The sequence below is a fragment of the Rana temporaria genome, chromosome 1 (genome assembly GCF_905171775.1).
Source record: "Rana temporaria chromosome 1, aRanTem1.1, whole genome shotgun sequence".
Classification (NCBI taxonomy): Eukaryota; Metazoa; Chordata; class Amphibia; order Anura; family Ranidae; genus Rana; species Rana temporaria.
In genome coordinates, this window is record NC_053489.1 from 84,505,251 (window position 1) to 84,530,105 (window position 24,855).

General features: G+C 42.1%; 1 protein-coding gene across 2 annotated transcripts in view; it reads left to right on the forward strand.

Moving 5' to 3' along the window:
• ZSWIM6 (zinc finger SWIM-type containing 6) overlaps positions 1-24,855 on the forward strand; it is a 192,395-nt gene that overhangs the window by 66,419 nt on the left and 101,121 nt on the right. For both annotated transcript variants that reach the window (XM_040339750.1, XM_040339744.1), the window contains exon 2: positions 12,138-12,494. In XM_040339750.1, coding sequence (XP_040195684.1) covers positions 12,138-12,494 — 357 coding nt within the window. The remainder of the gene's footprint in view (positions 1-12,137; positions 12,495-24,855) is intronic.

Below are 24,855 nucleotides of genomic sequence, written 5' to 3' on the forward strand. Positions count from 1 at the left end.
TTGGTTGGCATTCTATTTTATACCTTTGGAAATAATGGCTCTCTGTTCCCTGTTGATTGACAATTGTCTTTGTACTTTCTGAAATGGCGCATGACGGAAGCCCTTTAAAAATGGGGCGGTTTTCTGCCTGCCGTTAAAGCAAATTGCATGAACTCTAACAATAGCATTTTTTTTGGATGGAGGTAGAAAAAAATACTTCCTATATGAACGAATATAAAAAAAAAAGAAGAAAAATCTTTTCAGGTGGAATCTTTTATGGTGACTTTTTTTTTTTTTTTTCATTCAAATTTATGTTTATTTTCAATAAAAGTACATACATTTGTACTAAAACAGCAGTATACAATTTAGTAATACACAGTAAATAATAAATCCAATGCATTGCTTTACATAGAAGATGGTCTTGTCATAGAAACTGACTATCATATACAGCCATATCATATGCTATCACCATACGGTGAGAGTATAACAGATTGTAATAGTTAAAAAGAAAAGCTAGGTATAACCAATAATTTATAATTAAATAAATAAAAGGATATTTCCATATACTATATAATTCCTTAGACTTATTGTTGTCACACAATAAAAAAAAACCCCATGTGTGTACTGGGTCTAATTTCATGGAACGAACAAAGGGCGGGATTTCTGTATAACAAAGACCTCTCTGACACCCCCACTGGGAACAGTCTGTGTCCAAGAGGTTAAGCAAACCTTTAAATCCCCCTTTCCTCCCTCCAATAATTATCACCAATACCCACCAGTAGCTGTAAATATATATTTTCAAAACCCTTAACATACCTAACATCCCCAAAAATTTGGTGGAATCTTTGGATAACCCAAACATAGGCTAATACAAATGTTTATATATATCTTTTTTTTTTTTCTAAACATAACACTCTGAGAATGAGAAATAACAAGGATGTTATCCTCGTGTAAAAAACAAAATTATCAAATCAAATAACAATCAATGAAAAGAAGAGAAAAAAAGAGAAGAAAAGAAAGAAGGAAAAAAAAAAAAAAAGGATCAGGGGAAAGTAAAAGGAAAAAGAGATGGCAGCCTGCCTGCCAACGAACAACATCGTCCTAATGATATAAATATCACCACAGCCTTTATGGGATAAAAGATATTCCCATAAATTTCATCCACGGTTCCCATATTTCATGGAAAAGAGTAGACATATCCAACATGGAACAGACCCTCTTTTCTTGTTCCATAATCCATGTAACCTTTTGTTTCATATACCGGATGGAGACAGTAGATTTTTTCCACGCAGCTGCAATTGTGATCCTGGCACCTGTCAGAATGTATAGGATGAGTTTTCTAGTAACCTTGGAGGTTTGGGGTAACATCCCGTGAAGTAAAGCGATAGTGGGGGATTGATGCAAATTACAGCCTGTGACACGTCTTATTATGTTGAACACCTTATTCCAGTATCCACGTATTTTGGGACATTCCCACCATATATGTACCATAGACCCCAATCCCTGACAACCTCTGAAGCAAAGGGGCGAAGTTGACGGATACATGGAAGCCAGTTTAACGGGAACTAAATACCACCTAGTATAAATTTTTACATTAGCCTCTACAAGGGATATATTCACATATCCTTTAATGGATCTAGTATAATTACTACACCAGTCAGATAAATCCCAGTTGTTATTAAGTTCCCTTTCCCAGGCCAGCATATGAGGTAATTTGGTGCAGTTATTAGCAAGCGATTGATATATGATTGAAATATTCCCCTTCCTGATTAAACCCTGATCACAATTACTTTCATAAGGTGTCAATAGTCCAGATATCGAGCCACTATCCCATAGGCTTTGTGCATAGTCATGTAGTTGAGAAAATCTTAATTTTTCTGAGACAGGAAGACCTAGCTTGTCAATGAAGTGTTGTTCAGGAAGTGGACCCGAGCGCGAAAAAAAACGGCCTATACGATACAACCCTTTATCATGCCACCATTTGAACGAATCTACTTCAATTTTAGAAACAAAGAGTGGGTCTAGAAAAATACTCGATAAAGGTCTGCCTTTAGAAATTAGAGAGGGATTGTTTTTAATTGAATCCCATAAAACAAAGGTTTGAGAAAGAGTCGGAGATAAAATAGAAGGCCTATTCTTGGTAGGACTCCACATTAACTCCTCTATCGTTAGATTCGGGGTCGCCTGCTCTTCTATATCTAACCAGTCAGGGCGTTCATGTTTAAGAAAATTTTCCGATAACTGTGCCAATCTTGCTGATTGATAGTACCATAATAGGTTGGGTACTCCCAGACCCCCCTGTTCAGGCAAGTTATAGAGAGTGCGAGATGGAAGGCGTGGACCCTTATTGTTCCAAATAAACTTGATAATCTTTCCTTGAAAGGATTTTAGATGACTTTTAATTATCGGTATGGGTAATGATCTAAAAAGATACAAAAGCCTAGGGAGAAGAGTCATCTTAACCGAGTTAATTCTACCAATCCAACCTATATTCTGAGTCCCCCAATCTCTCAAATCTTTCTCAAGTTTTCTATACATAGGTGGATAATTGGCCAAATACAAGTTTTGGATGTTGGGAGTCAAATAGATACCTAGGTATTTGATATAAGAGGTGTCCCATTTGAATCCATAATTTTCCTTTAGTATAGAAACCGTGGATTCAGAGAGAGAAACATTGAGGGCCCTAGACTTGGCCATATTCACAGTTAGACCTGAAACTATAGAAAATTTGTCTAAAAGAGAATATAATTCCGGTAGGGATGTATCTGGAGCGGTCAAAAACAGTAAAAGGTCATCTGCAAATAAGGCACATTTATGCTCCATTTTGGCACATCTAACTCCCCTGATGTTTGTGTTCCCACGAATAGCTATAGCTAAGGATTCCATAACTATTGCAAACACCAGGGGAGACAGAGGACAACCCTGCCTAGTTCCCCTATGAATCTCAATAGGTTCCGAAAAGATACCCTGAAAGCGTATATTAGCTTTAGGATGAGAGTAAAGTGCAGATAAGATTCCAAGAAATTTCGTGCCAAACCCCCAACGTTTCATCACTTCTAACATGAATGGCCATGATACTGAGTCAAATGCTTTCTGTAGATCAATAGAAAGAAGCATTCCCCTTTGATTAGTATCACCAGTCCAACCCGAGTTCAAAATGGAGATCAGATCCACAGCCCTCCTAACCTGATCAGGACCTTGCCTTCCAGCGATAAAGCCTACTTGATCTTTACTAACATACTGGCCAATGAAAGAGGACATTCTATTGGCCATTACCTTAGTGAGTATCTTAAGATCGTTGTTAATGAGGGATATAGGTCTATAGTTTTCCACCAGGCTATGGTCTTTTTCTGGCTTTGGGATAACCGAAATATAAGCTAAATTAAGTTGCCTGTCTATGGGAACTCCACCGGTCATGTGGTTGAAGAATTTAACCATGTAGGGTGTTAAAATGCTCGAATATGTTTTATAATAAGCACTTGAAAACCCATCAGGACCCGGGGCTTTATCTAATTTTAGGTTTTTGATTACTAACAATACTTCTTCAGCTGATATGGGAGACTCCATTATTTCTCTATGAACTTCAATCAATTGAGGTAGATTCAAATTGTCTAGAAAATCAACCATTCCCTCTGAAGAAGAATCTATGGTGACTTTTTGATTGTAAGCTCTAACAAGCAGGGCTCCTTGATTCCCCTTGTATTGATTTTTTTTTTTTTTGCAACTGTACTGTCTCCCATCATTTTGAGAAGTGATGCTTTTCAAAATGAAGGTGATGTTAACACAAAATAAATCCTGTATAATAATAATATAATAATAGCTTGTTTAGGTTAAGTGGGAAATGTGCCATCCTAAAGAAAAAAAAAAAAAAAAATATATATATATATATATATATATATATATATATATATATATATATATATATATATATATATATATATATATATATATATATATATATATACTTGCGTATAAGCCGACCTGAATATAAGCCGAGGCACCTAATTTTACCACAAAAAAATGGGAAAGGGTATTGACTCGAGTATAAGCCTAGGGTCTCCATCTGCATGCCTCACTGTGCCCATGACTAGACTGACGTTTAACATGGGAGTCTATGCAAGGGGTGCCCGGCTTTGAAAAATTGGTGCTCCCCAGCCGTAGGTCTCCCAGACAACAAACTTTGCACACTTATAGAGGAGAAGAGGGGCTACATGTGTGCCAAGTTCCAGGTCCAAGAAACCTACGGCCGGTACCAGGTCCCCAAAGTTACCGCAGAAATTACCATTTAACATTGGAGTTTATGGAAAGGGTGTCCGGCTTTGAAAAATCGGTGCTCCCCGGCTGTAGGTCCCCTGTACAAAAAACTTTGCACACTTGTAGAGGAAGATTGGGGCTATATGTGTCAAGTTTGGAGTCTAGGGAACCTACGGCCGGCCGGTACCGGCTCCCCAAAGTCTCGGAGATCAGGCGCAAAAAGGTGACTAATATAAGCTGAGAGGGGGCATTTTCAGCACAAAAAAATGTGCTGAAAAACTTGGCGTATATACGGTATATATATTTGACTTTTTAATTAACATAATGAATTTGAATTTATTGTCGGCCATTATCGGCACCTTTAGTGCAGGAAAAGCTCAATGAAAATGAATCCTGTTAAATTCTATGTATGTCTTCACACTGGTCCGTTGCACTTCCGTTGTGGTTAAAAATACATTGAAAAAAAAGCAAAAATGCATCATAACGCACCCGTGTTACATTTTGAATGCAGTTTTTGAGTCGCAAGGCCTATAAAAAAACACACCATAAGCACAGTAAAATCACGTGCGTCTTTGGCGCCATTATCTGCACCTTTTTTCTCTATCGACAAAATGCAGAAAGCACATTTTTGGCTGATTATGGTTGGTGCATCTCTAGTAATCCTCCATATTTTTATTTTTTTTGTAAGTTTTTCATGTACACTTTAATGTAAGGCAGGAAATGTGATTGCACGGGTTGCAGGAAAGAAAATCCCTTGCATCCCTCCCGTAGAGCCATTTGTGTTTTCCTGGTGGGGGCTGCTGCCAATTATCGAATGCTAAAAATCAAACCTGCTGCATGGTTGTACCCACATCGATCGATGAACCGGACGAGATTGAGTCCATCTATGGCCGGCTTAAGTTAGACATAAGTATACAGTGAGACGTTTTATATCCAGTTTGGATTTCCTGTTGCATGGAAGCTCGAGTACTGAATTCCATGTTTAGAATGCTTCAGACGCCAAGACTTGGGTTATTTCTGTCAGGTCGTGTTATAGATGCCTCTTCTAATTCTTGGCAAATTCTTCTTGTCTTCCCCCCACTGTCTCGTTCAGGCTGATATCCAGGGGAAAACGGGTAGGTGCTTACTAATTTACAGGCGGAACAGTCAACTTGTAGCCAATTTGCAAACTAATGAGAGCAGCAAAGCCTGTAGTTTAGCATAGTTTAATTGGCAAAGCCAGTTAGTCCATTAAAGTATTAGAAAGGAATGTGTTTGTGTGGTCTGTATGCCCATGTACTGTGCAGAGAGGCCTGTCTAATAATGGGAGAGCTTTAATGACAATGGGTGCTTTATAGGGAAATAATCACCTTGTTAGGGGCTGTGCTAATGAAAACTCATGTACAGGATTGATGTGGACTGTTTTCTGAATTGGGCAGCCTGAAAAAGTCTGTCCTTATATAATGGGGTAGGTGTGCTTAAAAATTTAAGATGGTCTTGATTTTGTGAAATTTATGTGACTATTTTACTATAACCAATGATCGGACTGAATACAGCGTATGATTTGGAAGAGAAATACCGAAAAGGATTGATAAAGTCCAATATCTTATCCATGAGGCCCCGTACACACGACCGAACATGTCCGCTGAAACTGGTCCGCGGACCAGTTTCCGCGGACATGTCCGACCGTGTGTACGGCCTAGCTGACAGGTTTCCTGGCCTAGCGGACAGGTTTCCAGCGGACAAAAGTTTCTTAGCATGCTTAGAAACTTGTCCGCTGGAAACCTGTCCGTCGGACATGTCCGATGGTTAGTACGACTCATCGGACATGTCCGCTGGTTATGACGTATAACCAGCGGCCCGAAATCCCGCGCATGCGGCAAATTGATTCGACGCATGCGTGGAAGCATTGAACTTCCGTGTTAGAGAACGTCGGTGTCTTCTACGTCACCGCGTTCTCTGTCCGCGGGGATTTTGGTCTGATGGTGTGTACACACATCAGACCAGAAGCTCCCAGCAGACATGTCCGATGAAAACGGTCCGTGGACCGCTTTCATCGGACATGTCTCCTCGTGTGTACAAGGCCTAATGCCGCGTACACACCATCACTTTATGTGATGAAAAAAAAACAACGTTTTTAAAAACGTCACTTTTAATGACCGTGTGTGGGGGAAAACGTTGTTTTATGTCTTGTGAAAAACGACAAAAAAAAATTGAAGCATGCTTCAATTTTATGTGTCGTTTTTCAAAACGTTGTTTTTTACTTCACAGAAATTGACCGTGTGTAGCAAAAAACGACGTTTAAAACGACGGTTTTACACCCGCGCATGCCCAGAAGCTAGTTATGAAGCGAGCTTCAATGGAAAAACGTGGTGAAACGTAACCTCGCTTTGCTAGAGCAGTGTTTCTCAACTCCAGTCCTCAAGGCGCCCCAACAGGTCATGTTTTCAGGATTTCCCTCAGATGAAACAGCTGTGGTAATTACAAGACAGTGAAACTGATCAAATCACCTGTGCAAAATAATGGAAAGCCTGAAAACATGACCTGTTGGGGCGCCTTGAGGACTGGAGTTGAGAAACCCTGTGCTAGAGCATTGTGAAAAAACGATGGTGTGTAGGCAACTTCGTCTTTGAAAATGATGTTTCAAAAACTTTGTTTTATTTCATGATTTAAAACGTCGTTTTTTTTTTCATCACAAAAAACGACCGTCTGTACGTGGCATTAGAGTTTGAACCCCGTCATGCAGGTTTCGCAGATTGTCAGGATGTTTATAGAGTCTTGTACTGTTTGATAGCCAAATCTTTTTTGTATACGTACATTTATTTATTTTTTTAAATGCCTGGCTACTTCCATTCAAATATAGAAAAAATGGGTTGCTTTGAGGAAGGAAAACCAGAAATAATCTGCACTCCCGTTACAGCAGCAAAAATAGATTGCATTTCAAGAGAGCCCCAGCCTTGGCGTGTAATCCTGATTTTATGTGAGTGTTGCAAGATGAAACCTTCGACTGACAACTGAGACCCTTTGAGGGGGAACTCTGAAGATCTCTATGGTTTCACCAGTAATCTCTCATGTTCTTCCGATCCCCTCGACTGCCTCCATCTGAGTATTCCTGCCACATGGCGTTCCTAAAGGAGTACCTCCTAGCTTCTTTCACTTTGAAGTGACTTCTCCTTTGGGGGGATTGAGCCTTCTCACATTGTTCCTTTTTAAATACTGATAATTAAAGGCAGGAATAGAACGTGACACTTCTGATAAATCTTACAGGAGAATTTTCTTTAGAGAACAGGCTTTCCTTCTTTTGTCAACTGGAATAATCTACTGTGCACCTAAACTCCTCCCAGTGCCCCCTTTGCCCATTTTGTTATAATTTTACAAGTTGCACTAATATTCAAGAATACTACAATCTATAAATTGTTGATGTAGTAATCCATAAAGATTTGTCTCGTCTGTGTCTTTAATGTTTTGAGTTTAACTTGCTTAACTTGGTCTTCTATTGGCCTTCCCCCTTAGCATCGGGCAGTTTGGACTTGTGAACCACTTCCCCCCATCTTCTCTGCCTGTACAGAAAGGGGTACAGTCTATGCCAGGCATGTCCTAAGTTGCGGCCCGCGTATCGGTATTGAATGGCCCGCCTGTATATCTTTTGTGGCCCTTAACGATCTCCCAGCGCCGGGGTCACAAAAGATATATATGCTGGCTGTCTTGGAGGGGACAGGGGGAAGGCAGGAAGAGTGTTGTACACACAAGTATTTTCTGTTTACACGAATAAGTCCCGTCTCCGGCGCTGCCTTTGGACAGCTGTTCTGTCCATTAAAGGAGGCAAGACTTTCTATTAAAAAGGCCGCAGAGAAAACGTGAGTTTCTCTTGTATGTAATCTTTTGGCGCTTGCCCCACCCCCACCTTGTCCACTCCAAGGCTGCAGATGAAAGGGCATCAATCAGGCTGCATTCCTGGCAGTGGTGGGTGCTGCCTTCCCGGCAGTTGTGGGTGCTGCAGATGGGCACTGACCCTTATTTTGCTTCACAGACCTTTTATTTAAAATGTATTTTTCCTGAAACTTCCCTCTTAAAGTGAAGATGTGTGTTATACGCCATTAAATACAGTAACAAATAACACACCCAAGCTCATCTCTTTACTCGCACACAGCCACAAAGGCAAGAGAATTCTTGTTGGGCAGTGTATTAAGTGCTCGGAGGAACATACTTGGCACAAATTTTAATGATTTAAAGAATGTCAGGCAAAAAGACCCGCCCTCACGCATGTTCACTTCATCAAATCTGGCCCTCTTTTTTTTTGGATAGAGTAAGAAAGGGTAATAACCCCCGCCAGATTTTTTTCCCCCATCTGTGTCCCCTTGTGGGCGATTTCCCTTTACTTCCTGTCCCATAGCAAAACAGGAAGTGACAGGAAATCCCTGCAAATTAAGGAAATTTCCCGGGGACCGCCAGGTCACAAGAACTAGTGTCACTATTGGAACATTCTCTTTTTTTACCTTTCTGGGGACAGCCCAAAATTTGGGATTTTCTTTTACTTTCAATGATCATGGTAAACAGGAAAAATATAGGAGGGGAAATCTCCCGGGGGCATAGACCGCAATAAGAAACCTAATAGGTGATCTAATCCCTCTCTACTTTTATCCAAAACTAAAAAGTTTTTCCTTTAGTTATACTTTAAGCTCAATTCTCTTGCAACTTGCTATAACCCATCCTGTAAGTTTGAAGAAACATACTCAGATTTTATACATATACTTATATATAGGTAGATTTTATTGTTTTGGTTTAAAAATAACAAACATGTCATACCTGCTCTGTGCAGTGTTTTTTCACAGAGCAGCCCTGATCCTCCTCCTCTCAGCCCCCCGCTGGCCCCTCTCCCCTGCCTAGTGCCCCCATAACAGGCAACCTTGCTATGGGGGCTCCCAAGCCACTTCTCTGTGTCCATTCACACATGTCTGCCCTGCCCCTGCTCTCTCCTCATTGTCTCACTGGCTGTGATTGACAGCAGCGGGAGCCAATGGCCACCACTGCTGTCTCAGCCAGTAAGGAGGGAGAGACCTGGGAGAGCCGAAGGCTCTCGTGCAAATCTCTGGATCAGGCTCAGGTAAGGTGGGTTTATTATTTTTTTAGGTAGGCTCATGCTCACATTTTTTTTACCTTTATGCATAGAATGCATGAATGTAAAAAAACTTTAGCCTTTACAACCACTTAAAGCGGAAGTAAACCTATCGATTTGACAGTTTCAAAATATAGGACATGCCAGGAATGTAACCGTCACATTTGCTTGTGCTCCCTACCAAATGGTCAAACATCCAATGGCTAGTGTTATAATTGATCACACGTGCAGCATTATGGTAGTTGAAGATTAAACAAAAGCCAAGATGGCAGCTTCCTTGGCTGAAAACGATAGGAGGGTTTACCTCCACTTTAAGTTTGCCATCCAGACCCCTCGCCAGTGATGTCTCTGGCACTGTAGATGTTCCCATCCTGGCTGATCCCTGACAGTCCTTTTGCAGTTACATCACTGGTGCAGATGACTTTTTAAGGATCCCGAGAGAACCCCACTGCTAGACAGCCAATAGGAACACTTTTGGTGATGTAGACATTTGAAGGACATTGTGCCTCATGTAAAATGGCAGGAGGAATAGAGACCGGAGCTTCACATGACCTCAGCTTTAGGTGAATAAAAAGAGCATTTTAGATGGAATTATTTTTATTTGTAGCGCCAGTGGTCAGAGGCTGGTGTGGAGGATAGGGGCATGCCGGAGATCAGTTTTTACATTTGTCTGTACCGGTTGCTCTAGATTTTCTTGCACGCTCTGGTGGTTCACAGCTATTTGTAATAATAGTAGCTTCTCTTTGCTTTTCTCTTAAAGATCCCCTTTGCACATTTCCCGTCCACTTCTTCCTCCTTAATTCTGTTATCTCAAGCATGCCGGTGATTTACACCTTGGGAAATGGAGTGGGTCGGTAATGGTAATAAAGAAACAGGGCGGATCCCTTTCCTTTACAGAAATGAACATAATAGGAAGCACACTGTATTGTGATAATAAAGCTTAAACTAGCTTTGTGTAATCCCAACAGTACCAATTACTGATTGCACAAATATAGAGGACATATAGATTACCCTTTATAGCCAGTTTTAGGGTGTTTGCCCCAGGGAAATGTATTGTAAGGATTTCGCTGGAGAATTTGTATTCAGATTTATTTGCCTTTTTTCCTGGGATTCATCTAGTCTTGTAGTCTTCATTTCTATTGTGTTTGATACAAATAAGAGATACGCGTACAATTTTTTATTTTTTTTCTTTGTACGAGATGGGTTTTCTGGATAATCACTGCTTTTCTGCAAATATCACAGCAGTCAGTTTTGTATGAAAAAAAAAGTGCTATATAGATGACTGGATAAAGGAGGAATTATTCAGGTTTTGGAAAAGCTTTGTGATAGGTGCGCCACATTGAGGTTCTTCTAATTACCGCCACTAAGCCCTGGTTCACACTGACGTGAATTCATATGCGCTCCAGAACGCGTGGAATCGCATGACAAGTGAAATAACATGACTTTATATGTCGGCTGTTTACATATATGCAGTTTGGTCGTAATGCATTTTTAAAAAGGGTTCGGTGCAATGCGATTTTCATCTCCATAGAGGTTGACAAATGTTGCTTTGAATCTAGGAGCCAGTTTAAAAAAAGTTAGGAGTCAGTTTTTTTTTTTTTTTTAACAACAAATCCTCCCACACCCCAAAGACATACTGGTAGGGTCATTGGCTCCTGTCTAAACTGGCCCTAGTATGTGATTTCTGAATGTGAGTTAGGGACCTTAGTAAGCTCCTTGACAGCAGGGACTGATGTGAACGTACAGTATATATGTAAAGCGCTGTGTAAATTGATGGTTCTATATAAGTACCTGAAATAAAAAATAAATCTATAGGTATGATAAATAAGGTTCAAAGAGTGGTTGACATCTCTGTTCCACACGAGCACGTTCAGTGGTTGACATCTCAGTTCCACACTGGAGCATGTTCAGGGGTTGACATCTCTGTTCCACACCGGAGCATATTCAGGGGTTGACATCTCCGTTCCACACCGGAGCATGTTCAGGGGTTTATATCTCCATTCCACACCGGAGCATGTTCAGGAGTTTATATCTCCGTTCCACACCGGAGCATGTTCAGGAGTTTATATCTCCGTTCCACACCGGAGCATGTTCAGGAGTTTATATCTCCGTTCCACACCGGAGCATGTTCAGGGGTTGACATCTCTGTTCCACACCGGAGCATGTTCAGGGGTTGACATCTCTGTTCCACACCGGAGCATGTTCAGGGGTTGACATCTCTGTTCCACACCAGAGCATGTTCAGGGGTTTATATCTCCATTCCACACCGTAGCATGTTCAGGGGTTGACATCTCAGTTCCACACCGGAGCATGTCCAGTGGTTGACATCTCCATTCCTCACTGGAGCATGTTCAGGGGTTGACATCTCCGTTCCACACCGGAGCATGTTCAGTGGTTGACATCTCCGTTCCACAACGGAGCATGTTCAGTGGTTGACCTCTCCATTCCTCACCGGAGCATGTTCAGTGGTTGACCTCTCCATTCCACATCGGAGCATGTTCAGTGGTTGACCTCTCCATTCCTCACCGGAGCATGTTCAGTGGTTGACATCTTCGTTCCACACCGGAGCATGTTCAGTGGTTGACCTCTCCGTTCCTCACCGGAGCATGTTCAGTGGTTGACCTCTCCGTTCCACACCGGAGCATGTTCAGTGGTTGATATCTTCGTTCCACACCGACCAAATTCTCCTGTTACATAACATTCCAGACAATGTTTTATAGTGATTTCCTTTTTTGCCATTGTTTGACTTTATAAATAAATGTTGTATCCATAATTTTAATAACTGTTTTTTTCCCTCCCTTTCTTCTAGGTTTTCACTTAAGCGGCACAGTGACAGAACCTGCGACACAGTCTGATCCGGAATCCGTTTGCAATGTAGCCATCAGCTTTGACCGTTGCAAGATTACCTCAGTTACCTGCAGCTGTGGAAACAAGGACATCTTCTACTGCGCCCATGTGGTGGCACTTTCTTTATACCGCATCCGCAAGCCCGATCAGGTCAAGCTGCATCTTCCTATTTCAGAGACCCTGTTTCAAATGAACAGAGACCAGCTGCAGAAATTTGTACAGTATTTGATTACAGTTCACCACACGGAGGTCTTGCCGACCGCTCAGAAACTAGCAGATGAAATTCTGTCACAGAACTCTGAAATCAATCAAGTTCATGGTGAGTGGTGCTTCGTATTGGTCAGAACACCCCCCAGCCTGTATTCTCATTCATGGGTTATCAGAATGTGGGCCTTGCTTCTCCCGCTTTTGTCTACACAGCTCCATTAGTCATTTTGGATTTACAAAAACATTTTGGTGGCATTTAAAGCCACACACTGGAAACCGGGCTCTTTGCACAATCCGTGCTTTTTGAGTTTCTGTGCCATGCCAATATTTCCGGGTTTGCTTTCTGGAGTATGTGTTTCTATTTAGAAATGGAAATGGTTTGGTTCAGTCACATACGACTCAGATGGACTTACTAAAGGGAATTTATTTATTCATTTATTTTTATAATGCAGATAAAACCCATTTTGTTTTTCTGAATTTGCTAGGGAATTGGCACACTCCAGAAAGGTGCCTATTCCCTAGAACATCCCAACCTGGTCTTCATTATTATGGCTCTCTCCTCTTCTGGGAGTGTAAAGCCAAAGTAATGCCGCTCTAGGTGAGTGATTGACTCTCATGTTGTGAACTGGAACCCAGGGTGATGCACAGCTCGATCCAGTAACAGGCACAAATCTGGAATGTTGCTGCACTCCTTGGTGTCTTTATTAACAAAGATACCAAGGAATGCAGCAAAATTCAAGATCTATGCATGTTACTATTCTGGGAGTGTCTAATTACTGCCTATGCTGGCCCAGCTCTTCCCTACTTCTTCCTACCACATACCCTGTTATGTAGCATCCAGTGGAGGAGTGTAAGGTAATACTATAGAATATAACGTGAGTATTGAGTGTGCTGTAGCTGCTGAGATCACATGACGGAGGTGCCTAGTAGTGTCCTCAGAGCTTTTGGGTTTTTCTACAAAAGTGGATTTTACAGGTAAAGCAAAAAACATAGAACCATGATGTTGATATGACTCGTCTGACAACGAGGACTCTTTAAAGGGTAACTCCTATTTCATGTTCATGTTATTCAAAATGACCTTTCCGTTTCAATCTGCAGCTCTGTAATTTTATGTAAAATGCAATATGGCAACCTGGCGGTGTTCTGTATACAGAACGTCCCCCAGGTACATAATTTCCTGTTTTGAATGATTGGCTCACTGATTTTCCCAGAAGTCTGCCGTAACATCCAAATCTGATTTTCGGCATCCCCTGTAGAAAAAAAAAAAACATTTTTGGTGAGATACTCCCAAAGGGAAATCTCATCTAAAAGGGATGCAGGCCCAGCCAATTTTCCCTCATTGCAGAAGCTGACAATTCTAAAACCACTGCCATACAGATTCACTAAGCACATGGACACAGACAAACAAACCAATATATCTTTAGAAGGATTCTGAAATGAAGTTTGTTTTTTTTTCTCAACAAAAGTGGAGTTACTCTTTAAATTCATTATAAGTAGTTGGTCACATTTAACTGAATTTTGTTTTGAAATGTGGAATATGCTTTGCCATTCATCAGAGTAACTTCATCTATTCTGATTAGTGCCAGGAACATACATATGTTCTTCCCATATTTGTGTTAAGGTAGCTGTGTATTTGGCAGTCTCATTTACCCTACCAGCTTTGCAAGGGGGTGAGGTAAGCTACACAAGGGAGTGCATTGTTTTCAGTGAGTCAGCCAACCTATAGACCGGCATTGGGAGAAGGAGCTGTAAAGCACAAGGATTGTGTAGTGCTCTAAAGGAAGTAGAGTATATGGGAAATGATTCACACGTTGCTAGTAAATGTAAATTAAAGTGCACAAAGATTTTATTTTTTATTTTTTATTATTAACACAGATTGCTAAGATTTACATTATATATATATATATATATATATATATATATATATATATATATATATATATATATATATATATATATTTATTTATTTTATTGCTATAAAATATGTAGTGTATGTGTGTATATGTATATGTGTGTGTGTGTGTGTGTGTGTGTGTGTGTATATATATAATTAGAATTGTCCCGATACCACTTTTTTAGGACCTAGTACAAGTACTGATACTTTTTTTTCATGTACTCGCCGATACCGATTACCGATACTTTTTTTTTTAATGCAGCCATGTGTCCCTAGATTCAGCCTTGTCCCTAGATTCAGCCTTGTCCCTAGATTCAGCCTTGTCCCTAAATGCAGCCTTGTCCCTAAATGCAGCCATGTGCATAATGCAGCTTTGTCCCTAATGCAGCCTTGTGTCCCCTAATAGAAAGCCAAGTCACCCCCCACCGCCGCCGCCGACATCTAGTTAATTTGCGCTGGGGGAACACAACAGCTTTCATTTGAATAGCTGTGTGTTCCCCGCCGCGCCTCTCATGTATAGACACTCCCCCTTGCCCGGGCACTTTGATAGACAGATCACCCGTCCAATCCTGAGACGGGTGATCTGTCTTTCAAAGTTTCTGGGCAAGGGGGAGTGTCTATACATGAGAGGCGCGGCGGGGAACACACAGCTATTCAAATGAAAGCTGTTGTGTTCCCCCAGCGCAAATCAACTAGATGTCGGCAGCGGCGGGGGGGGGGGGGGCTTGGCTTTCTATTAGGGGACACAAGGCTGCATTAGGGACATGGCTGCATTAGGAACAAAGCTGCAAAAGTACTCGTGCAAATGCTCAGCATCGGTATCGGTATACAGTATGTCACAAAAGTGAGTACACCCCTCATATTTTTGTAAATATTTTATTATATCTTTTCATGTGATAACACTGAAGAAATGGCACTTTGCTACAATGTAAAGTAGTGAGTGTACAGCTTGTATAACAGTGTAAATTTGCTGTCCCCTCAAAATAACTCAACACACAGCCATTAATGTCTAAACCTCTGGCAACAAAAGTGAGTACACCCCTAAGTGAAAATGTCCAAATTGGGCCCAAAATTTCAATATTTTGTGCGGCCACCATTATTTTCCAGCACTGCCTTAACCCTCTTGGGCATTAAGTTCACCAGAGCTTCACAGGTTGCCACTGGAGTCATCGTGACGACATCATGGATGTTAGAGACCTTGCGTTCCTCTACCTTCCGTTTTGAGGATGCCCACAGATGCTCAATAGGGTTTGGGTCTGGAGACATGCTTGGCCAGTCCATCACCTTTACCCTCAGCTTCTTTAGCAAGGCAGTGATCGTCTTGGAGGTGTGTTTTGGGTCATTATTATGTTGGAATACTGCCCTATGGCCCAGTCTCTGAAGGGAGGGGATCATGCTCTGCGTCAGTATGTCACAGTATATGTTGGCAGTTATGGTTTCCTCAAGGACCTGTAGCTCCACAGTACCGGCAGCACTCATGCATCCCCAGACAATGAAACTCCCACCACCATGCTTCACTGTAGGTAGTCGAGCATGGTGGTTCATGGTGACCTGTCAAATCGCATGACAAGTTGCTCCGATCTAAACAAGGGTTAAATGTGTGTATTATGTGCTGCTTTTTACTAAAGCCCACATTCACACAAAACTTGCATGACTTCAAACGGCATTTCAGTCTGACTTCGGGGGCGATTTGACAGATATCTGTGCTGGTTAATGCACATATGTCTATTGAAATTTCCCCCTAAGTAGCCAAAGGTAGTACAGAAACTGCTTTTGGGAATTGGTGCGGCATCGCAATGATTCAGACAATGCCATTGCCAGCAATATGCTCCGATTTGGCATGCAGTTTGACAAGTCAAATTGCATGCCAAATCAGCCCAATGTGAACGTGGGCAAAAGTCTATTTGTTCCTTCTCCCTGCACGCCCTGTACCCAAAAGAGGTCAGTCATGTACAGGTACGTCACTGTGACTGTAGGAGCCGCCTGTCCACAGTACAATGCAAGCGAGAGGTCCTAAAGATGTTAAAGGAAATCTGTCAGTAAATTGTGATAGATAAAGCCATTTGTAAACCACCAGCCTGCTTTCTTTCTGAGCAGTGACTTAATTGGCAGAGAATAGTCATAGTTTCACTGTCCCAGAACTATAATATAGTACAATGTGGTCTTCTAAGCCAGGGTTCTGCTTTGTGATGCATTTCTTCATTTGGAGGGGGTGTAAAATGAGTGCCGTACCCTTCTTGCAGCTAAGCTGCCAAAACCTAAGTAGGTGAATCACCTGACTGTATCAGAATCCACATATGTAGGCTCTTTCCATGGGGCAGAAGGTTGACCTGGAAGTTCAGCAAGCTGCATCCACCAGCCTGAAATGAATGCAGATTATTTTTGCTTTGAGCTCTTGCTGTGATCTGCTTGTCACTGAACCAGCCAGACCGCAATGTGTTTGTATACAGTACAGGAATACATTTGTTAGGGCTTATGCTTAGAATTATTTTAGTAAGACTTGTTCTAGACTGACAGAACCGTAGAAGGTTTAATAAATTGAACTTGTGAGAACAAGCCCTTCTCCAGTCTACAGACAATTACATGCATTGTATAAATAATAGAATAATAGCAGCCTAATCCTAGCCATGAGCCTTCAGATGGTGTCATGAAGACCCGGCCCTATACCATGTTTCCAATACCGCAGAGCAGATCATGTTGTGTGTCCACATAGCAGGATATTCTCCATGTGTTCTCCCTGGGGAGGACACTGTCCTGATTAGATAACAATACCAACTGGGCTACTGAAACAGATACCAGGATGAATGGCAGTTCCTGGTAACCCTTTCATTGTCTGCTTTAGCCAGCTAGTGTATTGCTCCCTTCACATTTTAAAAGATTCCCCTTCATAAAAAAAAAAAAAAAAGAAGGGGGTTCCTCTTGGTCCTCTTATCTCAAGTGTCTGTACCCTTTATTGTGTGTTTAACAAGCAAAAGGAAAGCTTTTTATTTTACAAAGCAGACCTCCTAGCCCCCCAAACCCCCCCCCCCCCCCCCAGCACACTTTGGTGGTTTTCTTTATTTTTTTTTGTGTCTACTAGGGTTGCACCAAAACAGTTTTTTTTTTTGACAGCGAGTATCCATACTTTAGGTCAAGTAATCGCAAATGCAGAGTATCGTTGCCTTTTGCCGTGCCATTTGCCCATACAGAACAGATTGGCTCAAATCGCACTGCAAAGAATTGCATGTGATCTGAGCAGGAATGCGGTGCAATCCATGTGGTTTCCCCCGCCGTTCCTGTGTGAACCCAGGCTGAAGTTACTATGACAAGCCTGGGCTCACACAGGAGTAGAGCCGAAACAACTAATCCATTATGAAATTAATCGAATACAATTTTCATAATCGATTAATCGGCCAGTAACATAATGGGGTTAAAAAAAACTAAAATTAGCCCTTTTATAGTACAAAAAAGCAAATTGCCGTATTTATCGGGGTATAGCGCGCTCCCGCGTATAGCGCGCACCCCTAAAGTTGCCCCGAATTCCTGTGGGAAAAAGTTTTTTGTACTTACAGTTTTGGTGTCTTGCGCGGCGTCCATCGGCGGCCTCGTCGGGTCCGGCGTCCGTCTGCGGCTTCGGGTGTCCTCTTCGTCGGGTCCGGCGTCCTTCTGCGGCATCCTCCCCGCTTGTTTCCCGCGCCGAGTTCAGCGCGAGAGGACCCGAGACTGCCCGACAATACACAAGTGTACTGCGCTCGGTATATGTCGGCGCAGTATTCAAACTCGGCGCGGGTATCGGCGTATACCGCGCACCCACAATTTTGCCCTGATTTTCAGGGCAAAAAAGTGCGCGGTATACGCCGATAAATATGGTACTTTCACTGTCCCACAGTAAAACAATGAACCCCTTACAGTAGCGATTATTTGCTCTTTTTGTACTTATTTTTGTTTTTTTTAACCCCATTATGTTACTAAACATCTCAGGCCTGGGTCACACCTCTGTTTTTTGGTGCTTTCTGCAGAAACGCACTACAGTTCATTTACATGTTTTCCTGTGGGACACGTTCACATCCATGATTTTTTTTTCAGCTGCTGCGTATTTGGAAAGGGCAAGGACTTTCTAACGCAAAACGGTGCTATTTCGGGTTTTTTCGGTTCAATATACTTCAATGGAGAAGCTGCAGAAAAGCATGCAATGTGTTTTTGTGGCAATCTGTGTTTTGTAATCTGCCCAACAACAAATTGGCCCAAATTTTTTTTAAAATGCTATTTTTTTTTTTTTTTTAAGGCGGTTATCCGATTAATCGAAACAATAATCGGCCAACTAATCGATTATGAAAATAATCGTTAGTTGCAGCCCTACACAGGAGCAATAGGTAAAACCGCATGCGATTTGGACAGGATTTGCACCGCATTCCTGTTCCAATCGCATGTAATGCTTTGCAGTGCGATTTGAGCCCATTCATTTTTATGGGCTCAAATGGCACCGCAAAGGTATTGGTTTTAGGTAGGTAGCATTTGCATGAGTGCTCCTTATCGGAACTAATATTGGTATCTGTGTCTACAGTAGTCCAATCTCTCTATTTTTATGAAGCTGGCCATAGATGGATTGAACTTCAGCTGGTTCAGCAGGGACTGACAGAATTTGATCTATGTGTGGCTGCTCCTGCTCAACAGAAGTCCATCTAATGAACAGATTAGTTGGCAAAATGTTCTCAATCCACAGATTCAGCCAATGGACTGCAGCTTCTGATCAATGTATTCTGATAGAGAGTCTCCACTGTTAGAAAACAAAGCCTCAGCAAAGAGGATTCCTCCATCCAACACAATTGTGTGGATGGGGAGTCGGTTCCTTTTTATTTATTTTCTTGGGGGTGGCTGAACGAGAAAAAAATCGATTTATCTGTAGCTAGCCTAAGGCCCCTTTCACACGGGCTGTCCAATCGGGTCCATCTGTCAGTGTTTCAGGTGGATCTGATCGGGCACTCCCCTGCAAGATAGTGGGGATCCTGTCCGCAAAATTCAGATGGATGGTGGTCCTATTTTCCATTTGTCTGGTGGATCAGATTGGATATGATCAGATGAAAATAGACAGGCGGTCTGTTTTCACCCAATTTCCCCCATAGAGGAGAGCGGGACTGTCCGTTTCCGCAATGCGGAGACGGACCTGTCATCCGCCTGCTCAGCAGAGCGATCTCCCACTGAGCAAGAAGAGTCCGTCAGGCGGTGGCGCCCGTGTGAAAGGGGCCTTAAAGGGGTTGTAAAAGTACAATATTTCTCCTAAATAGCTTCCTTTACCTTAGTGCAGTCCTCCTTCGCTTACCTCATCCTTCCATTTTGCTTTTAAATGTTCTTATTTCTTCTGTGAACTCCTCACTTCCTGTTCTTCTGTCTGTAACATGACAACATTGGAGTGAATTTCCACTTTTTCAGCCAAATTTGGGATTCCACCTAATTGTATTTCTCATTCACATAGCATACCTTAAAGCGGATGTGCCATTAAAAAAAAAAATATTAAAAGCCAGCAGCTACAAATACTGCAGCTGCTGACTTTTAATACTAGGACACTTACCTGTCCTGGAGTCCAGCGCCGTCCGCAGCAGAGGATGAGCGATCGCTCGTCTCTCTGCTGCTCCCCCCGCCATCCACGGTGAGGGAACCAGGAAGTGAAGCGCTCCGGCTTCACTACCCGGTTCCCTACGGTGCATGCGCGAGTCGTGCTGCGCCCGCCGATTGGCTCACACGCTGTGTGCTGGGAGCCGAGTGTTCCCAGCACACAATGGGGGGAAGTCGGGAAAAACCCGTCTTTTGCCCGAGACGTGTGGCCGGAAGTGGGTGCAAATACCTTTAGACAGGTATCTGCACCCCCCTCCCCCCTGAAAGGTGTCAAATGTGACACCGGAGGGGGGGCGGGTTCCGATCAGCGCGAGTTCCACTTTAGGGTGGAGCTCCGCTTTAAAGAAAATATTTCAAATATTCTGCTTGGCTTTTTACTTCTCTTACATTTTACTAATATGAATTTAATGAACTGTTTATTTAAAAAACAAGACAAAAACATTTTTTTAGTGTGTTAAAGTGACCATGTCATTTTATCTAACAGTGCAGGAGGAATCACTGTGTGCAATATGAGGGGGACACGGAGATCAATAGAGAAAAGGGGCTCCAAAATGTTTTTTAACAAAGAACCAGTTTACTGTCCTTCAGACATTAGGGGACCTTATTGTGGCCAGAGTAGAAAATTGTCCCAGCAGTGAGGGCTGGTTCACACCACAAAAACGTACTCCAGGTCCATTTCGGATGCATTCTTGCATGCACAATTTTGAGACGTTCCAGTGCGTTTTTGATGCATTCCAGATGCTTCCTGTTTTTTTTCTTCTTTTCCTGGGGTCTGGTGCGTTTTAAAAAAAAAAATAATGTGCATTTTTAATGCATTTTACCATGTTCCAGTGCAGGAAAAATGTAGCATGTTCTACTTTTTGTTTTTTCTGGAACTGATTGCACTGGCATGAACTATGCCATTGGAAACCATATAGCCTATTTTGTATGCATTTTTGATGCAGAAAAACAAAAAACGGACTGAACTGCATGTGAAGGGAACTGGCCCTAAAAAGTAAGCCTCAGGCTTGGTAATTGGTGGGCCAAAAAAGTATGTAGTCCATAGGAGGAGAAATTCCACCCTATCTGTATCAATGGGAGGAATAGCGCCCCATATCAGTGTCCAAAGGGCCAGGTAAAGGGAAGCACGGGGCTGTTTCTGGGCCGCTGTTTGGAGAGCAACGTTGAGTGATGTGGGTGACAAGAAAAGCAAGCATTTACTTTTTTTTCTTTACTGGGACAAATTTTATTATCACTTTCAGTTAGATGGCAGGGTCGCGTTAAAGTGTATTTCCACTTTTGCAGTGAAATTTGATGAACCCCCACTATGTTAGGTATGCTGAGTGAATGGGAGCACATTACAAGTTTTTATTATTATTTTTTTTAATAGATAAATTTACATGTCTTTTGTCAACCACAAACAATCAGAAGCTTGTTTTTAGTTTTTAAACTTTTATTAAAAAATAGCTAGAATGCCACTGGTTGGTTTATAAAAGAATCTGCTTTCCTTTTGCTTTCAGTTTTTCTCAGTTGGTTTCATTTTGTGTTTTTAAACAGATTTTCGGCCTTATTACTGATGTTCTGTTTAAACTCTCCTATTAGTAAAAAAATATATAAGCTTGCTTTTTACCTGGTATATCCTGACCTGACTGTCATCACCTCCTCTCAATTTTATTTTCCTTTGGCATGGCGATGGAGTAGCGGCTTGACTTGGGATGACCAATGTGACAGATTTTCAGCTTTATAGCTTACTAGCTGAATACCCGGCGTTGCCCGGTCTTCCTATCTTAACCTTTTGGGGAGGAAAATCATAGTAATATAAATATACCCATCTTTTATATAAGGGTGTAGGTAAGGGTTAATTTAACTGTCATATATTTTTATTTGGCATATAAGTAATATGTGTACCAGGTATTATTGAAATATCTCCAGGCGTACAGAAGTTATGTGGGAACATACATTTCCCATTGATTTGCATGGGACTTTAAATAAAAACCCCGACCCTCACAAATGGGGGTAGTTAAGGGATAAATGAACTATCCTATAGTTTAAGTGGACATATAAGTAACATGTGACCAAGTGTTATCGAAATATGTACAGCCGTTTGGAAGTTATGAAGTAACATGTATTTCCCATAGAGTTGAATGGGACTTTAAAGGAAAACCCCGACCATGGCAAATGGGGGTGGGTAAGGGTTAAACCACCTATCCTATGTTTGTTGCTGACATATAAGTAACATGTGTGCCAAGTTTCATGTTAATATCTTTAGCCGTTTGGACGTGATGCTGGAACATACATACATACATACATACATACATACATACATACATACATACATACACACACACGTTGAGTTTTATATATATAGATTCTTTAATTTTTTACTAGTTACAGGTCTGTGATGTCATACGGACCTGTTTGGCCGCGTACACACGGTCATTCCAAACCGATGAGAATGGTCCGATGGGCCATTTTCATTGGTTCACCGCTGAAGTGGCTCGTACACATGATCGGACTTCCATCGGACAAATCCGTGGATTTTTCTCCGAAGGGCGTTGTCCGTGAACTTGGTATGTATACACACGGCAGAACATTTTCAGCCAACAAACACGAACGTACTAGACGTACTACATGGTTTTTCAGCTCTTTAGCGCCACCCTTTGGGCAACTTCTGATAATGTTATCTTATGGTTAGCATTGCTTCTGAGCATGCGTGTTTGTACTTTGGATTTGAGTCCAACGGATTTGTGTACACACGATCGAATGATCCGACGTAACACATTTGTTGTCGGACAATTTGAGAGCATGCGCAGCCAACATTTGGAAATTTCCGACAACAATTATCCGATGCAGCATATAGAGCAGGGATCCTCAAACGGCCCTCCAGCTGTTGCGGAACTACACATCCCATGAGGCATTGTAAAACTCTGACATTCACAGACATGACTGGGCATGATGGGAATTGTAGTTCCTGAACAACTGGAGGGCCGTAGTTTGAAGACCCATGATATAGACGGTCGGCTTATCCATCAAAACACATCAGTTGGACAATTGTTGTCGGAATATCCGATCGTGTGTACAGGCCTTAAGTCTGTCAGGAGTGTCGTAGGCCTTTGGTGTCCCCGGTATGTAATAGAATAGCCTAATGTCTCTGTATAGTGTTTAGCCATTTCAGAGTAATTCTAACTATGTTATATGGTTTAAAAATGATTACAAAAATCGTGATTCCTCTGGTTTAAAACCTCCAATCTTCAGAACAGACCTTGGTAATAGTTTGCGCTCTTATTGGCGCGATTCCTGTTCCGTCATTCTGAGTCTCCTTTGTGCTCCTGCACTAGGTTTCGGCGAGAGACTTGGACGTGTCTTTTTCCACCTTCCAGCAGCAGTCATCAGGAGTTGTGACAGCGCCTGCGTCACTGGGAGCACATAGCTGCACAGCAGGCCAAAGCTGCATGCAGTCATACAGGTGGTTTTGAAATAAAGACACTAGTGCAGAGCTATAAAAGCCAGTTTAGAGCAGTGAAAACACTCCTATCGTAAGCCAAAGTACACAAATCCACCGTTGGGTTCCTGAGAGAAAAAAAACCTTTGCCGTCACTGAAGGCATGGGTGCTAACCCTATGACAGGTGAGCGCTTTGTAGACACATCCCAGGACCCCTAAAACTTTGAACAGCTACACAGAACGTAGGCCTTGCTTATGTTGGCTTCTAGAGGTCTCGGCTAAACAAGTTCCTGCAACGTTCATTTGTTTAATATAGCTCCCAGCTCGAAATATTCCAGTACTACCCACCAGCCATTACCAGTGCTGGTTACACAGTAACCTAATTACACCTCGGGTCTTTTTTTCTTTCAGTCAATTCACACACGTTTTAAACAAAGGTCGGCTGGACCGTCTGACACATTGTAAATGGAGACAACCGAGGGAAAGCTATAAAGGTCTGACGCTCTAAATTCATGGAGACAGGCACGCCACAGGCACCAAGACTATGTCCCCTCTAACAATAAAATCGAGGCTTTTCTCCCATTATTCTTTTCACCCCTGCTATGTTTTTCATGTAGACGGTTAGCAGTTTGGTAGTTTGTACTGGAGAGGCATCGTGTTGGTTTTCCTTTGTTTGTTTGATTATGGCTGGGAAGTGTTGAGACTGCATACATTTGACTGATAATATAGACTCACTTGGGTTTGTCTGACCAGTAGGTGGGAAAACCCTAAATAGACCTTACTCGTTCCTAAGGTTTAAACAAATTCTATAATTAGAATGGCAGTTAGTGACAGACTGAGTAAAGTACGTGATCAGTAGCCTGTATCTTTAAATTGTAACTACCTTGTATGCTAAAGGTTTCTGCAGGCATTCTATGGCAGCTGGCTGTGCCACAAGATTCGAGCCACCTAGACAAAGTGTGCAAACTTCTACCTACGCCAAGACACCCCCAGCTATTCCAGGGGAACTCAGTCAGTGGGAGAGAAGGCCGGTATGTTTCTGGAAGCTTGTCCCCAACTAGACGCCATAGAGGAAGTCGTCCACTTCCGTGTATGAGTTGCAGCTTGAGCTCTGTGCTTCAAAAATGTGATCTTTGATGAATTCCCTCTGGAAGTTGGGTCCTTTGCCGAGGAGCTGCATTATGCTAAAGCCTGGTAAACACAGGTCGAATGTTGGGCAGTTCAACAGAAACCAGGCGACATTTGGCCCTTGTGTGCAGCGGCCATACCTGATGGAAGCTGGCTGAACGTCTGACTTCTGTTGAACGGGCATGCTGGAAAAAACACAGCCTATCGGCATCTGATCCGCACTTGTAGCTATTGTCCGAACACAATAGCACAGCGGGCAGATCACTGTACTAAAATCGCATAGTTAGTTTTTTTTTTTTCAGCCCGCTGGATTGAACAAAATAAAGCTGTCAGTGTGTACCAGGCTTTACCAAAATGCTTTGGATCTTCTGAATTAATTCAAACCATTATCTGATTGGACTAGGTGGACAGGGGGGCAGTGACTTCATGCTCTCCAA